This window comes from Battus philenor, unplaced genomic scaffold, assembly GCF_028537555.1.
Source record: "Battus philenor isolate CCGP_79_NKW_IND1 unplaced genomic scaffold, ilBatPhil1.0.hap1 SCAF_18, whole genome shotgun sequence".
Classification (NCBI taxonomy): domain Eukaryota; kingdom Metazoa; phylum Arthropoda; class Insecta; order Lepidoptera; family Papilionidae; genus Battus; species Battus philenor.
In genome coordinates, this window is record NW_027181680.1 from 2,016,737 (window position 1) to 2,035,869 (window position 19,133).

General features: G+C 33.7%; 1 protein-coding gene across 1 annotated transcript in view; it reads left to right on the top strand.

Moving 5' to 3' along the window:
- The window catches only part of LOC137920355 (neural cell adhesion molecule 1-like), a 226,398-nt gene that overhangs the window by 109,920 nt on the left and 97,345 nt on the right, over window positions 1-19,133 (top strand). Inside the window, exon 2 of the mRNA XM_068763660.1 lies at window positions 7,799-7,946. Coding sequence (XP_068619761.1) covers window positions 7,799-7,946 — 148 coding nt within the window. The remainder of the gene's footprint in view (window positions 1-7,798; window positions 7,947-19,133) is intronic.

Below are 19,133 nucleotides of genomic sequence, written 5' to 3' on the forward strand. Positions count from 1 at the left end.
TTATCAAGAATCACTGTCAAGTGTTTCTTGTCTCCATTCAGTGAGCCGTTCAATCATCGTTAATTTATTGAACCGCTCCCATTCAGAATCCATTCATTCGTTCTTCGTTCTAATTGTGATTTCATTCGAATACTCTAAACAATTGTCTAACGAAATAATAAGTAATTTGTCTACCGTGTTCTTAATTTAAATTATATTTTCAAAACTCAATGTCACGAGAACCCACCGTGTTACTGGCCACTACAGCCAACAATACTTTTTAGAGTTAAATTATTCTTGCGTGTACGAATTCAAATTCGAATTCCGATTTGAATTCGGACGCCATCAGTGAGATATTCACTGCTATTGTATTCGGGTCAAAAGTTTAAATAGTACACGACAGTGAATTGTCTGTGTATGTACTATTACTCCTAGATTATATTTTTTTCTCCAATGAAGAATGAATATGTGCACAAATCGTTTTTCATCGCATTTTCCGATTGTTTTTTTTTTTTATGACCCCCGCTATTGGGGCCTCTCGTACCCCTATTTATGGTGGGACAGGGACCTTATTTGCAATTTAATTTTTCACATGATTTTTTATTTTCTCTCTCTTCTTTCATATTTTACTTTCTCTTTCGGTCTATTATCTATCTTTCATGCTACATTTCTACTTTCTTACCCTTTTGCTCTGTTCATCTATCATTCTTTCCTCTTTTCTTTTTACATTTTTTCATTTTTCATTTTTATTTTACATTTTTACTTATTTTCTATAATACATTATATGTCATATTGGAGTTTTATTTTATCACATTTTATCACATTTCTTATTGTATATTTGGATTTTTATATTTTTGTATAACGTTTTTAACTATTTTCTTGCAACAAACGAGGAATTCTTTCCTAGTTTCTTTTTCGCCTATCAGGGAGGCTATTGTCTCCTCCCTGATTTTAACGCCAGAGCGGCATTCGAATTCGAGCCGGAGTCCCCCGAATGCGGGACACTGGGCTACAAGGCGGATCACGGTCTGGTTTACGCCCGGTTCACAGAAGCACGAGGGGTCCTCTTTGAGCTTGAACCTGTGGAGGTACTCAGAGAACCCCCCGTGCCCCGTGAAGAGCTGGGCCGAGACCGTGTCCACCTCGATACTGCATTTTCCGATTGTTAGCCGATAGTACTCCACTGCAGGTGATAGCTTTGATGATGACTTACCACTGGCCTTAACTATGTCGTCAGTCCACCTAGTGGGAATGTGCCCACGCCTCGTCCACCAGCTCGTGGTCGCATCTCGAAAACTTTTTGACCCCGACAGCCATCAGTTTCACGACCGATGTGCCAAGGCCTCTGCTACTTCAGAGGGCATATTTAGTTCTTACCGCATAGGGTGTTAGAAAAAGCTGCTATTACTGCATTTATATCCGGGAAATCGAAGGATGCGGGTAGCACAAGACTGGTTATTTTGGTGATCTTTGGAAAAGAGCTATACGCTGCAGTAGGCGTCTCTCAGATGACATGATTGTTATGATGATTTACCTGTGAGAATAAATTAAATTCATCGTAAAAGAAGTCGTCTGTCCGTTGGTATTTACCGCTTCATTAGTTTTAAGAGGACAAAGTGCAAAAGATCCTTGGCGTAGACCAACAAGAAGATGGGATTACATATTAGGGTGTGTACATACACACACAGACACACATATATATGTATATGCATTATATATATATACGTTACATTTAATTCCATTTTTGGTATTTTATGATATAAACTAGTTTTACCATTATTAATTGATCTCTGCACCTTCTAAATCAGTGTTTCCCAACGTGGGGCCTGCACCCCACAGGTGAGGAATTTGACTGTTAAGAGGGGCAATTAGAAAATGAACTCGACACGAGTATAATCCTTTTACTAATATACATTTATATTAAATTATTAAAATTATATCCTATATATTACATAGGGCGGCGTAAGAATTTCAGAAAGGCTTAAGTGGGGCGTGATTTAGAAAGGGTTGGGAAGCACTGGTCTAAATGGTAAAAAGTGTCTAAATAAATGAATAATATATATATATATATATATATATATACATATAATTCTTTTTAAATATTATATAAGCTACTGTCAGGTTTGTCAAATAAAAATCAGCAGAATATTTAAAAAATAATCATGTCAAATCAAAACTGTGACAAATCATGTTTTTTGTTTTTTCAAAAAAAACCTTACCAAAATATCGCATAAACAGGTTTACACGCGCCAGCTCACGCTACACGGCCTGTTTATCCCAAACATGTTTATTTCCCATGTTATTTCAATAAAAAATATGCTTTCTCGATCAGTCTTGCTTTAAAATAATCTTTAATAAAATTGCTGACAACATAACTAATGCGATTGGTAAACAGAGGGATAATAAGGCTGGACTTCAAGTCGTTCTCGATGTGGAAGAAGCTGGAAGAGGCACACTCTTGGCTATCATCTCTTTCTTCATATTGGTAGTGGAAATACAGGCTTTTAATATAATTTTACCTTTTTATTTCTTATGGTTTCTTTTGTAAACATCCTACAGTATAAAAGAAATTCATTTCCAAGCTATATTCATAGTAGGAGAGAAGTAGAGTGCCGGATAGACAATGTGATAGCTCTTATGGAACGAAGTCTGTCCAAAATTTTCACTACCCTTATTTCACCTCTCTTATACCTTTATAAATCAATGAAAACTGGCAAATATATTTATTCATTCCTGAGATGTAAAAACATCTCAGATTTTACAACATTTATAAACACAACTGTCAACTGTGATCGAAAAAATAATAATCGGCTTCATCTGCGTAGATTTTAACAAAAAAAAAATTTTTTTTGCAATTTTTTTTCTAAAATAAAACCGACCTAAGTTACTAACTTTTACATTTAATACCTGCCAGTTAAGTCCCTTCAAAATAAATCCAGTCGGTTCAGCCATTTCTGAGATTAACTGGAAGAAACAGACAGATTAAAAATTAAAAAATATAATTTTGGTGTATGTCCCGTATTTATATTCATATGCATGTAGTAAAAAGCGACTATTTTAATATTACAGAGATACTTTGCAATTTCATTTATTACTACAGATTGTGATTTTCTTTACAATTATAATATATGATGAAAATTTGGAAAAACTTTTGATCACTGATAAGGTGGATGGAAGGCTTCCACGAGTCCACAGTCTCATGCGCTGGTCCAACCTGTTCCAAACCACACTTGATGCCACAGTAGTCGAAGCAGTATGTAATGCCGAAGACCTAAAGGTGATAACATAAAGAGAATGATAATAATATATTTATTTGAAAATTACATTTATAAAAATATTTATGGTACGGGGTTTATATTATACTGAACAGCAAACATTTCATCGCGGACGTCGGCGACGCAGTAATTTAAGGATTATCTACATTGCGGCGTACCGCAGAGACAGTAAATTTCAACTTCTACAATGAACCGCAATGCATTTTGAAATTTCATTGTTTTTCCAGCAAATCGTAATGGAGCACAAATTTTCGTGGATATATGTACTTTAAGATTTATAGGTAGTAGATAGCAATGTTACCCAAGAGCCATTGGCTATGTAGAGTATGTGATTTTTATATTCACTAGAGTATTTTTTACGCAAGATTCAGTCAATGTGGCGAATACGGCAACCGCCGCAAAAACACTGATACACAACCTGAGGATGGCAATATGAGTAGGGATGGGAAAGCAGTAACACGAAATGTAATTTTAAAAACTGAACATTGTTTGGTCGTTAATAGAAATTATGAGACTTAGTAAACACTGGAACAAAACCTGCAAAAACACTAAACGTACGTGTAAAAACAAAGGCACTGACGCTAATGTCTATGAAATATATATACTGATATTAAAAAGACCACCTTAAATATCACCACGATCTAACTACTTCCCGTGATTTGACTATGATGTCGACCAACTTAGTGAAGTGATTTTGTATGTAATGTTAAAAATGGCCTCAATAAATTAATTAAACAGTTGTTAGTAATATTTCCCAAGTGCCATATCAAATGCCGTATACACTGATTTTATTAAAAAATCAACATAAACTGATATAATTCATACGAACAAATTCGCATATAGAAGAGTATTTCAACACAGCAAACAGTACAATTCTCAAAACTAAAAACGTCTCATTCGATCTGTTCAGTATTCGTAAAGAATTGCATACGAGGTAGAATTTACGGGGATATCCATTCGACTTCGATTTCGTATGAATTATGAATGAAAGAATGATTAATGGTTGTGTGTGAAGGAATAATCGCTTTGATATGCAATGAAATATGTTGCATATGTTTTTGTTCAGCTTCAGGATAAATTAAATCTTTACCTACACTAGACATAGGAGACCGACTCTTTCTTCCTTAAAATTGCTTGTTTATTTATTATTTCTAAGCATGAATACGATAGATTACTCAAGGTCGCAGTATGTCGCTTGATATGGGCAGCAATACCATACATTCTTTGGTAGGAGGCCTGTTCTTTGTAATGTGTTTATCAGCTGTCATAAAAATAATAATGAAGCACGAAAAACTATACGTAATTATTAATGTCTTCGTTTTTGGGGTCTCTGGTATGTTTCCAATGGACAGGGCAATTTTTATTAATCCGTCTCAATAACTTTTACTAGTTTTTCTTTTATCTATCAAATTCTAATTTATTCCTTTGTATACCTTGTTACCTATCATACATCGCCTCTCATGATTCGTCATTCCTCCTTGTTGAGTAATACTGTATATAGTTTTTGTATGTTCCTGAAAATTAACCTAGGTGGCAACACTGTGTATGAATTTCATTGTAACTGCGTTGTTCTTGCTGTATCTATTATAATTTAATAAGAAGTTCTATTTGAAATCATTAGTCCAGGAGAACACTGTAATTTTACAATTTTTTATTTTGTTTTTCTATACGCTATACTAATTCAAATCAGTGGTAGCAGATGTGGAAATGGTTTGGCCACATACCGCGACGAACAGATATCATCTGGGGTAGGTTTTGGAGTGGAGACCACGGATTGGCATGCTGCAAAACATGAATAAATGACTTTCTAATGACCGTGAGAAGGCGTTGGATATAGGTCGCGGCAGAACAGATTTTTGCTATAATTGAAATCTCCAGGTCAAGTTCTATATTCAGAAGTAAAGATTCTGGCTAAAAAAATGACACCAAAAAGCCTTCAATATCTTGCGCCTCTCAGGAACGTACATCCTTTGTCCATCTCTATAATTTTTTATGGTTACAATACTGCCTAGTTTTTTGAAATATGAACATTATATAGTATCGATATGTACTGATATCTTTTATTTATTAATTTATTTTTATTAAATGAAACCTTACAGATGAGTTAAATAATATGGGAACATAAACACTAGCGTGCTAATAAAAATTCACAATGATAAATATAATACAAAGTTATGTTGTCCGCATCACAAATGTATAATAAATTCTTTCAGCGGTGACTTGCAAATTAAGAGAAAAATCCTGGAATACTTTTAACAATGTGAAATGTTGAAAGATTTTTATTAGCCCGCTAATGCTTATGTTCTGTTACATCATTTAACCTTTCTGTAAGGTTAACTAGTTATATCTAGTACTTAGGTTTAACTTAATACGAAAAACAATAATGTTTTCATTAATATGTCATTTAAATTATATTTTATTGGTTGATAATTCAGCTAGAAGTGATTTCGAATTAATTTTTGCTATTTCCGCAATTGATACGAAATAAATGAGGTGTTTCGGAAAATTGTGAAACGGAATCGAATAGCTAAGTGAGCAATAACTTAACACACGGTCCGGTGATCAAATAAATTACTGATGACCCAACGAACAGCTGATGTGTCCACTCGGAATTATTACACGAAGAACGAAAGAATAATTTTTAAACAATAAAACAAAACATGTAAGACGACATTTAAATATACAGAATGATAAGTTATATATACACACACATAGAGTTATATGACATATATATATATATATATATATATATATATATATATATATATATATATATTTATATATTTATATGTATATATATATATATATATTAGTTTATAGCTAAAACTTTAAAGCTTTAAAACCTGTTTCAAAACACGCTGAATAAAGTGATCACTCTAAGTTACATTTGTTATTTTTTTATATGTAAGCGACAGGTCAACATCTTCTAGTAGTGAAGTCTATAGGAAACAGATAGTAAACAATAATTATGTGTATGTAACAGCGTGAACTATAATTCTAAAATAATTTGACGAAAAAAGGTTTTTATTGAATAAATGAATATTTAAATGAAAAGAATTTGTGGAAGTGATGTTGCCTGATTACATATTTTAATTTCATTTTGGCTATATCTGATAGTGTTAAACTTTTTAAAAGTTTTTTTGTTGTGAAGTTTCTTCTGCTTCATTTTCACAGCCATAACACATTGCGAAGCCGAGTAGATTCAAAAATTAAATCGATTAAAAAATAAATAAATAATAAGTTGACTATCAATACAAGTTCGTTTAAAGTTTCTATGTTGAATAAAAGTATTTTATCTTTACTTTTAATAAAGATATATTGGAAATGAGCTATGCATTCACATCTCTGAAGCTTATATGCCTTTAACTAATCATCCTGTATACACACGATTAACTATCAATTAGTTGCTGATTGAGGTTTAGCTTTTTTTGGGACACTTACGAATGTCCCCTTTACGCCTCGGTTATTTCAGGATTGTTATTTTTTATTTGGCATTTGTGTAATCTCTCTATTATCATCTTCATCATTTCAGCTATAGGGTGTCTACTACTAGATGAATATGCACTGAATAAAACCAACTAAATGTTATTCTAACATCGCTATATGGAGAAACTTAGGGAACATTTTCACATATCCGCATCTCTGTTAGAGATATTTAATGGAATCAGGCGTTACCTCGCGGAAGTCCATTCTAAGTAAGAAAAGGACCAATATTTAGCCACTTCCGCACATGCAGTGGTAGTCACACAGAGTACACAGTCTCTGTGCTTGGCACTAATCGGTGTAACATAACTTCTGAAGATGCCCCGTGGAGAAGTAATGGCGGTGGCGGTTGTGTGATTCGCATTGTTTGCCGCATACGCATTTATCAGCGGGCTGGCGGGCGGTGCATTTCATTGCACGACTACCACTGCATGTGCGGAAGTGGCTAAATATTGGTCCTTTTCTTACTCTGTTAGAGATAGTCGCTCACTCAGATCTGTATTGGATACCATCTTTTCACTTCAAGCTGTCGATAAGTTCTTCTTACCTTAAACGTGGGTGACTTAGCCAAAGTGCATCCCTGCCACGACAAGGAAAGCAACATTTCAGGGGGAATAAGGTCCATAAAGAATAGGGTCCTTAAACCTAGTAAAGAATAAAATTTTAACGGGCAAGTAATTTATCCGTGTCAAAATAAATAATCTGCTTCCACAGTTCTTCCGCCTCTGTCTCAACAAGATGAGAACTAAGTCAAAGAGAAAGACTCTAGTCGAGGTTGACGAGTTTAGTGGATACAAAGAATTATAACTAAATTGCTACATAGTGCTTAAACTTGGTGATAGTTAAAATTAAAAGCCATACATGCACTCTTACTTAATATAACATACTTCAAAAAAGTTAAGTTTCTAGGTTAATTTAAATGTATCACAGACGAGAACTCGTGTGATAGGTAGAGAAATGCTTATTTATTTCTGTATGTTTAAGCAATAATGTACAATATATGTCTGTGGCAATAAAAAAACGAATCCGATTGCGAACAGGTCAAATCAACTCAGATGTAGTGGACTTTGTTCCAGTGTCAACGGTGGACGTGGAAGCGGTGGTGGGGCGTACAGCCTCGCTCCCGTGCGACATCAAACCAGACACCAACGAAGATAGGGTCTACATGGTGTTATGGTTTCGCCACGCAGGTGGAAAACCACTGTACAGGTAACCATATCACTTTCTGCTGCAATTAATATTGAATTACAGCGAGTGCTTCTTCCTACTCCCTACACATCCCTTCAGGTTGCGAAGAGGCGTCACAAAACCCAGGAATCACACCACACACTCTGCAGATATTCATAACACTGCTCCCACTACATCGACTACCACAGTACCTGCGACACATCGCACGCTACACTGCGTTCATCATAATAGAACAAAACATTATACACCACACCGCACGATCCGTTTCCGGGGGCCTCTTGCCCCCTAATCGCAAACAACGTAGGCGATGCGAGTGAGGATGTCATATAGCCGAGTTGTCCACGCTGCTGTCCCAAACCGCACAATGCTACACTATACAACTCTACATAGGAAGAGCTGTTACCTTTGTGTGAACGCCATCATGCAACCGTACTCCAGTTGCATGATGGCGTTCACACGAATGCGGCTTCAGCGAATGCTCAGTATTATTTTTTGTAAAGTTCTTGGACTCTTCGCTTCTTGAACTTAATTTGGATGAACCAGTAACAACTTTAACAGAAATAATAGGTAATATAAAAATAAATTACAATGAGCACTGATATAAGGTGTAATCTTCAGGCTTCAAAATAAAATATACATAAAAAGTCTGAGATAAAAAATAATCTGCGATAATTAATGTAAAAAATTGTGATAGTGGAATGTAGATGAAAGAAGATGACGCAAGAAAGAAGATCTGTAAGCGAAGAATGACAGATCACGTGAAGCGTAAAAGGAATCAATAAAAGATAATGTGAAAAACGAAAGAAAATGTATAATAAAAAAAAATACTTATTTTACAAGGCACGGAGAATGAGAGATCCTCAAAAACCAGTCATTAAGCAAAAAGAAATCTCAGGGCTTCGCAACATTATAAACTGTTTTGTGAGCAAACTCTGTTCTATATTATAATACACGCCCTTGTAATATCTCTAAATTATCTTATAATAATTTTAAGAAGTTAATTTAATAAAAACTTGTAAACTTATTATTCGGAAAATTCGTATTACCACATATAAAAAATATATATTGTTTAATATTTGTACCTGCACTCTTAATACTGCTAGAAGTTATTGACATTCTAAGTTTCATTGATTTATTCAAGTCATGCCATTGACGCCCACTGTAAGGAATAAGCCTTCCTAGAAGCCTACTATAATGATTGTATTCCAATTGAAAATATTAATTAATGTTACATAATTCAAAGAGTGATTAGAGATAGATGATATAAAAAGCTATATCCACCTCTTTAAGCTTTTATACCTATGCCTTTTATACTACCTTTTATAATCATACTGTATACGCATAATGGCATTATAGGGTCAATGTAAAGTGGATACTATAATCAAACTTACTGAATATTCGCGTGTGACCAAACACAGTTCAGGCGTTATAATGAAAACTACAATCTTTATGTTTATCGACACATTACTTACGCTTTTAAGTATCAAGTTAAACAATAAGTTAATGCCTAAAATGAAATTAATTTCAATTTTTAGTGAATACCTATTTTCATTTATTAAAAATACTATTTCTAAAATTAAAAAAAATTCTAAAACATTATATATATATATATATATATATATATATATATATATTTATATATATATATATATATATATATAAATATATGCGTGTGTGTGTTATGTGTGTATTCGTCTAGCAATTACTTTTTTTTTATTTATTTATTCCAAGGTCCTTTACATTTGACAGGACTGTAGATAACAAAATATAAACTTTAAAAGATCGATTACTCGAATAACGATGTACATATCTTTTTCAATTTAAAAATTACGATAGTAGACACAAATGACGAAGAAAAAACATTGACAGTGTGCATGGAGTATGTATGTTTAATATGTAGTGTGTGTTTGAACAATGTTTGCCTATATAAGTATATACAGTATATATCATAAATGTTTGATATATATAGCAACTATTTATCAATGCCTAAAATATATAACAACATTGTAAGATATTGTTCTAAAATAAATTGAAAATAGATAAATAAAAACTCTTTACAAAAAATAGACTTTTAATTTTTTATCTGTCTAGAATTCAATTAAAATAATTGGTTATATACTTCATGTTAAAGAGAATAAAAATTCGTTCAAATTGGAGCGCATCGTTTATAAAGGTCAGTCAAGTTATTTGTACAACTTTAATAAGTGAACATCAATTTTTTATAACCTTCATTCTTTAAGGCATCCATTGTTGTTACAGAAAAAGGAATATTAAAAAGAGATTTTGAAGACATTTATACTCTGTTTTGCTCTTTAAAAATCTTTTATGTTACGTTTACTTATATACGAAATGTATGATATGAAATTGTTTCTTATTACATATTTAATTGAATAACTACAGTAAAATAATAAGAAATCAAACTAGAATCACCGATTTTACCTAACGTATTAAACTAAAAGTAAATTGGGTAAGCGATGTAACAACAAATAAAACGTATTTATGTGTGAAACTATGATCAAAAATCATAGTTTATTACCACAGCTCTCATATAAATATAACGACTGCCCAGTATTATTTTCTTTTGCAAGTTCACGAATTTTTCCGCGCATAGAACACTATTCAGACGAAGCTGTAAAGGCTTACAGCAACAACTCCAATAGAAATTATAGGTAGTATAAAAATAAACACACACACACACAATGTCACTTTCATTATCAGGTATGATTTTTAGGATTCATAACATTATAAACTGTAGTAAGTAGTGTACAATATTCTATCTTATCTTCTTCTTTTAAGTCGATGGTCGGACACTGCAAGGCCTTTCCAAAGATCGTTACGACGACTAGACCTTCGCTGTATCCACCGACTTCCTGTGACCTGGACTCATTCGTTAGTCCACCTAATGGTGAACCCATGCCTCGTCTACAGGCTCGACAGCCTTTTAGCCACAACCTCCATTGGTTTTTGAAAGAATCATAATACCATGCGATATTAGTGTCGGGGATATAAAGCAACATCTTCAACAGAAACAATATATCATAAAAATAAAAAGTAAATTTGAGAGACAGGAAGAAAGAGAGGTAGAGTGATAGAGTACGTCTGTGTAAGAATATATCTTTGCTATCATTTTTTTTATATGGCCCCCGCTATTGGGGGCCTCTCGTACCCCCTATCTTTTGTGGGACAGGGACTTTACGGGCAAATTTAATTATTCACATAATTTTTTATTATTCACTTTCTCTTCTTTCATACTTCACATTGTCTTTCGGTCTATTCTTTCATGCCACAATTCTGCTGTCTTTCCCTTTTGCTCTGTATCACCTTTCATTCATTCCTCTTTTCTTTTTACATTTTCATAATTACATTGTTATTTTATATCACATTTTTATTACTTAAATTCTATAATTATTTTATATCACAGTACTGTATATTATTTTGCTCTTATTTTGTCTTCATTATCTATTTATTTGCAATATTTACGTTTTATTTCTTTCTATAGCATTTTTTACGATTTTTCTGCGGAGGGTGATGAATGACTGTTTGGTGTTTTTTTCGCTTACCAGAGAGGGTATTGACTCCCTTTGCTATCATTAAAATAAATGCTAATACAGATCGATGTAAAAGACGTTATAAACACGTAACAATAAATGACGTGAACAGAAGCGATGCGTCGCGCTTGGTTTGCGAACTCCCCACGCGATGGGAGTGGGTCGCCACGCGCGGATGATTGACAAACGTTGCAGATCGCATTTCCGAAGGCATCATTATTGCGTTTCGCCGACGGAGGGTGTTCGTTTCGCCGATACATCATTGTTAAAGCGACTTTCAGGAAATTTGTCGTTTGCGAATCGAATTACCGTTGGCAGGATTTCAGTTTAAATCTCACGTTTGAAGCATATGGTACAGATTTATTTATTTTTAAGGCATCTAAACTATTTAAACACATTTAAATCAAATTACAATTATAATCCTTGTATACAACATATATAACATACTGTGATTAAAAAGGTAAGAGCATAGAAAGCAGACAAATTTATTTTCCTAGGTTAGTAGGACTGTTATATATATATAACATTTTCCAAGCGTCTTTTTGTGAAAATGTTTTATTATCATATATACAAGTGTTTTTGTTAAAATTTCCATTTAGTCAAACGAATCAAGTACTGATTAGTGCCAAAGTTGCTTAATATTTTATAAATAAGGCGTGATATTGTTCAGAAACCACCGTTTTCGCCTGACTTAGTTCCAAATTCTGACTATACATCAAATCTAAAATACGCAATACGGGGACGCCGTTTTGACACGATTGAAGAGGTAAATACCGATTTGAAGAATGCCTTGAAGGCTGTAACGGAAAAAGTCTATTTTAACTATTACAAAGATTGGAAAAATGGTTAAAAATGCATTTTATCGGACAGTGATTACTTTGAAGGATACGAAATTGATTTGGAAGAATAAATAAAGAATTTACATTTTATAAAAAAAAAATCACCACTCTTTTTGATCACAGTATTACAAGACATTCATATAATACTGCCTTTTATTGTCCTGTGTTTATTACCTGTAACTAAATTATTAAATACAAAAATCTAGTTGAAATATTTATTTAAAACACTGAACATAGCATAGGCATTGAGATCCAGTAGATGGAATGTAAAATAGCTACATTACAACAGATAATAATAAGCTTTAAATGTCAAATATTAAGAAAAAAAATTATTATATTTTTTTATTATAACCATGAATAGATTGCTTAATACTAAATGTATAATGTAAATTAATAATATTAACGATTATAAATTAAATTTATATACAGGGTGATTAGTTATATGTTTAAAATATTTAAAGATGAATGTATAGATCATTTGATTTTAACTAGTATATCTATCCGAAAATCAATGGTTTCCTAATTAATAAGAGAGTCCTAAGAAAGGATTAAAAGAAAAAACGTTTCAAAAATTCAGGTTATTGTAAATTAAATTTTAATTGTACTGTCAGAAGTTATTGCAGGTCAATAGAATATATGAATATAATGTAAAGTACTTCAGAGTATACAGGGTGTATAGTAGTGTAGGATGTGAGCTATTGGTTCATTCCTTTAAATCCTTCACACCTATAACATATCGACATGTATATGTGATCTACTTTATAAAATGTCGTGGATTTATTTTTTATTTACCAAAGATGGTCGTAGATATTCACAATGAATTTAACTAAGTAATTAACTTAAGTGCTTACGATGTGAAATGACTTGATTAAAATTTAATTTACGACTTAAATACAGTAATAACAACAAAGTACATATTTATGAAGCACAATAAACCCTGGACCTACAATTCTAAGGTGCGATAAATGCCTTCATTAAGTACTCTAGAAACCCATTAAGATAGGTTTTGATGAGGGCTGACTCAAGTTATTGCTACTAACATTTAAGTAATAATAAAATTTAAATCAATAATGTTAATTTTGAACAAAACACAATGATTTAACCTAACCTTTAATTAAACCTACCAGATAAATTGAGAAATCGAGAAGAATGAAAGTGAGTGAAGTATAAAGATAAAAATTTGAAAAACTTATTTGTAAACAAAGACCCTGATCCCAACAAATTAGGGGTACGAGAGGCATAAAAAAAATTATCTCTATACATAAGTGTAATTACAAAAAATCATAAGCTTGTTAATGAATTTATGTATATATTACATTTAATTTTTTTTTGTATATTACGTACGTAGTATTAAAATATTTATATAAAATACTAACACTATATAACTCGTCTTTGCCCCTGCAATGGAGAGAATGCAAAAGGATTTCCCGTGCGTAACACAAAGCACATGGAATAGTTCCAAAAACATTTTACTGTAATAACATCAAATATTTTTCTTTATATTAAAAAAATGTAGATCATACAAAGGATCAGGGTTTAATAATTTTCTTGTTGATATTTCAATTGTTATTGCTATATAACTGTTGGTGTTTCGCTGTGAGATTGATTCAGAAATAAGAAAATCCACAGAATAAGGTACTGAAGGACCCCAAGGTCACCAAAGTAGGTCTAAGAATTACTCGTGTGAAGTGACAGTGGTCAAGGCACGTGTCTCTCCCGACCGCCGAGTAGTCCTCGCTTCGTGCTACATACTCAACACCCCACTCACTACACTATACACCTACACGGTTATAGTTCTCCGCGTGTCGACGTCTTCGTTGTAACTGAGGTACGATCCCCAGCGTAAAATTTTTAGTCCGTGGACCTCTGTTTCCACGGGCTCAATTTTGATGAAGCTGTACAAAGCCTAGACCAGCTTGCAGCACAACATCAAATACATCAAATAGAAAGATAGCAATTGGATGATATGATAAAGACGAAAGCCTGCGTTATCTTCAAAATAGTTTCAATTTAAAACTTCAAAATTTGAATACCATTATGTTTGATAGCTTCCCCCAAAGATTGCCATAAAGAACAATCTTCTGCTGCAAGCATCTAGTGAATTCACGCGATCTTATCTATATCGTTAGTGCACTTAGTGGGGACCTTATCCGCGCTATATCTCAAATACCGGCACGTGGCCGCCATTTGAGAGCCTTCCGACCTCAACGTCCTTCGGTTGCACTAGCAATACTGGACCCTACTATTTAATCTTGCAGAACAATTCCTCCTTCAATTTATTTGATTGTTAATCCTGCGAAACATCGCACGGCACTTTCGTATAGATGTGCGCGTTACGTATGACAGATTTATAAAACTCATTTCGTTTATTCGTCGATGTCATTTAAAAATGAATATCTGCAGCGGGATATATCGCTAAGTGCGCATTTTTGTGTGGAAATGTGTCAACAGGATTTCACGTATGCGCTAGCTTTAGATTTATCATGCCATTTTTCGAAACGTGTTCACATCGTCACATAAGTGTTTATCTCTTATTGCGAATATTTTAAAGCGCCCACTTAACACATGAATACGTGTAATTTTTAACGGGAAAAATTTTAATATCGTATCATCCATATACTACTTACGAATACACAGAAATATTTCGGTGTTTTTTATTCTATGCTCCATTTTTAAGTATACCTGTTAACTTATTTCTTTATGATTCAGATAAATATTATCAAATTTAGACCTAACGTTACTGATGTATTTCGAAGAACTGCTCACGTGCTTTTTAGCTGGAAGTCCAACCTTGCGCTTGCGCATCGTGTTCTCCATTTCAGAACCTGAAGGTCTAAGCTATCGTCTGCTCTTGTCTTCACCTTCTTCACTTTCCTCTTCCTGGGTGATACTCAAGCTAGCTGTTTACGATCTTCGACGAATAAATAATCTCGAAGCATGCAAATAATTTCTTACACAAGTCATTGATTCTTCAAGCTGCACGCTTGAGAAACGAGTAGCTTATATAACATCATTTCAATATCATTAGTAGGTAAATCAGCAATTAGGAGGTCTGCAGGAGAACCAAGAATACCGATGTGGCTTGAAAAATAGTTAGCCTAAAGTAGCAGAGAGCCGGGCACATCGACCGTGCAACTGATGGCTGTACTGAAAGGATCTCAAGTGGAGGCTTCGAGCCGGTAGACGCGAAGTGGGTCGCCCCCTCCTAAGGAGAACCGACGATGTACATAGCCAAGGTCAACAAACCAAGTTCCACACATTTAGATCATTTCAAAGCTCTTAAATGATGCTTTTCCTCTTCTTCTAGCTCCTGCTAGAAAAAATATTAGTAAGGGTAGCATCGTCTCACTGATAAACAGTGACGAAGACAGATCTGCGTTCCTCAAATGTTGCAGAGCGATAATTGAGAACGTAATTAATAGGGATAAATGTTAAAATAGTACAGGTCGGGTAAGAAATTAAAGGAATAGGACAAAAAGTAAAACACTAATGTGAAATAAATAAAGACATAATAAATAAAACAGAAAGTATTAAGAATATTATATATTATAAATATGATTGTAATGCCTTGTCCCATAAATAGGATAGGGGAGAGTAAAACTCCCAGAATAACGGGGGCCGTAAAAAATGCAATAACAATTTATCTCATAACTTACTTTAAAATTTAGATATATAACTAACAAAAGTAACTAAGATATATCGTGAAACTTTACTGTATGAAACGTATATATATGCGTACCCCCATACCCATGAAGGATTTATTGAATTTTTAAGATGAAATTTTGACGTTACGAGTATATTTTTATCTTTTATTTATATTATGACAACATATATTGTTAAGATGGAGAATAGTTGCTAGATGTTTGCAGGGTTTGGTGGTCTGGTCTGGTTTGGTCATCGTGATATTTGAGGACCGCCTAAGTCTTTTTCTATTCTTGCAGAGCGTCTATCAGCTGATATGATGATGATAAAAAGATTTCCTATGTTCTCTTTATTAAACCTAGTTCCGTGTCACATATATAAGTTAACTAAAACTAGTGTGAACGTATATTTATCAAGAATCAGACTGTTGCTTCTTGAGTAATCTTTTGAAATAAAGTCGAGGTTCCTTTTGAGACTGCGGTATGGTACACGGGTATTGGGTGGCTGCCAAATCCGTGGTGCCCTTCAGAGGCACTTCTAAGAGCCAGGTGATGAATCAAGTCATGAAATAGTATGTACTGTTCCGAATCGAGGCTCGCGATTTCACCGCCTCAGCTACTTATAAAAAGGTTTTATATTGCGCGCCTTCTGCACCCTGCTTCTTTGAACCTATGGAAACTGCAAATATAACTTAGGCAGTAATCTGGTCCAATATGAAAATATTAAAATAAATAGTATGGTAGAGCGAAATATTCTTATATAGGCTTTGATGTTCAATAGAAGATTCCAGCAACTAGAGTGTAAACAAATAAATACATTTAAAAAACTTTTAAGTTAAACGGTTTTATTTGATACCCATATTGTGGTGGTTGTGGAAAAATATTTACCTAGTCCGCCATATTGGAACGGCGACCATCTTGAATTTTAAATTTTGACATAATCATCGTGTTTTACTAGTGTAGCCCTTTCATTTGATACCCATATCGAGGGGGTTAAGGAAAAATATGTAATCCGCCATTTTGTATCGGCGGCCATCTTAGATTTATAATGTTATTGATTTTATTATATTGTATTGTCATCTAAATTAAATGCGTGTACCAAATTTTAGATCAATCTGACAACGGTAAGGTGCTTAAATTTCAATTTCTAATTTTGACCCAAATAAATAAACAAATTCCGTACGGGTCGAACTAAATAAAACCGTTTAAATACTTGTTAAAAAATATAATTTCTTCTTATTATTAAATTCGTGAAAATCGTAATATGAGTTAATATTTACAAATAGCCACACATTTTAACGAAATCGTTCTGAATTTAAAAAGAAAGAAAGAAAAACGGTTACATGATTTAGTTCCGCTGTACGCCAGTAAGCCGAACGGCTCAGCCGGATGCTTTAATGCGGCTGCAACACAAAGCAAAGCAAGTATAATCTCGCAGCCGTAAACAAGAAAATTAATAGAATTGGCGAGTCGGCTAATGGAATGAAACAGAGGCGGAAAACCATCACAAAGGAAGCGAAAAGTTTTCAGACGGACCTTGGAAATGTACCGAGAAGCAGAAAAACCGGACACACGCTAAAATAAGATTTTTTTTTAATATTTCGTGTAATAGTTTTATTTTTAAACTGTGTCATTGACTTTGACAGTATTTCGAAGTTTATATATGAAATATTATTAAATATACTTGAATCTATACGAAATATTTTAAAACATATTAATGATGTATAATGTTCAGATAACAACACTTTTTTTTTAATTTTTATTTTAAAAATATTTTTTTTTGTTAACCTATTGCTTGTCTTAAATATTTAATGTAATCAGGCGTTACCTTGCGAAAGTCCATCGTAAGTAAGAAAAGGAACAATATTTAGCCACTTCCGCACATGCAGTGGTAGTCGTGCAACAAAGTGCACCGCCCGCCAGCTCGCTGATAAATGCGTATGCGGCAAATGCGAATTACACAACCGCCACCGCCAAATCACTAAACACGTGTTTCGCCCCTCCACGGGGCATCTTCAGGAGTTATGTTACACCGATTATTGCCAAACACAGATTGCTTGTATGTCATTAAAAATGCTATTATAAAAATTCTATAACCTGTACTGATCCTGTAAATTGGTGTATCGACTCTACCGTTCCCTACTGCTTTAGTGAAATATTTTGAGGAGAATTTATTCCGTCAGGTTCCTCAACAAAACCTACTTGCTTAGATGATAATAGATATAATAATGCATACAGTTGTTCAGATTTTACAGCAGAATCTCTCTACCGTGGGATACCAATGCCAAGTTGCGGTAGTTGTCAGATTCACGCAAGCCATTCTTTTATTTTTAGGGTTATGACCCTCATTATGGCAGACAACAGGCGTTTACTGCAAGGCTTAGATCTAACCCAAAGATTCCCATGGTGACTGGTTTTACGCTGTCTAAATGCAGAGACTTCCCATGATCTTAACTATGGTATCCGTCTATCTAATGGAAGATTTACCCACGCCGCGTCCACCGACTAGTGATCCTTACTCGAGAATCTTTTGGCTCCAATGTCCATCGCTTCGAGTAATTAAGCGAGCTAAATCGAGGATTTCTCCTGCGGATCTTATTTCTGATTCGATCTCACATAGCACCTTTGCTGCTTTCTTGGTAAACTAGAGTCTTTTTATTAAGCTCGATGTAGGTACCACGTTTCTGTTAAATAAGTCATCACCGCCAACACAATAGTCAAGTGCAATGTCTTCAGTCTTCAGATATTCCGGTATTTACGAGAAAATGTTTCAGAGGTTCTCTAACACTATACATCGAAATTATTTTGGCGTGTGATCTCTTTATATATTGTCTTTATTATATATCACTGCATATATTATCTTCTACTTTTTAGAACGTAACATCACCGTAGCGCTTATTACTAGATTCTACTTTATTTTATTTTATTTGAATAGGATTATGCGAATGATTTTTAGTGTTATATATTTTAATATGATTTTAAAATCGTTATTTATTGTCAGATCAATGCCCTGAATATTATGTCAAATTTTACATCTAAATATTATTGTCATGGCTCGAGGATAGTTATTATGGGTAGCATACAAATTAGTTTCTCCCAGCAGGAGCTCTTAATTACACCTCGTTATAGAGTAATTAGTGCTGTCTCGTTATATTTAGCGTCGACTGGATACTTAATAAA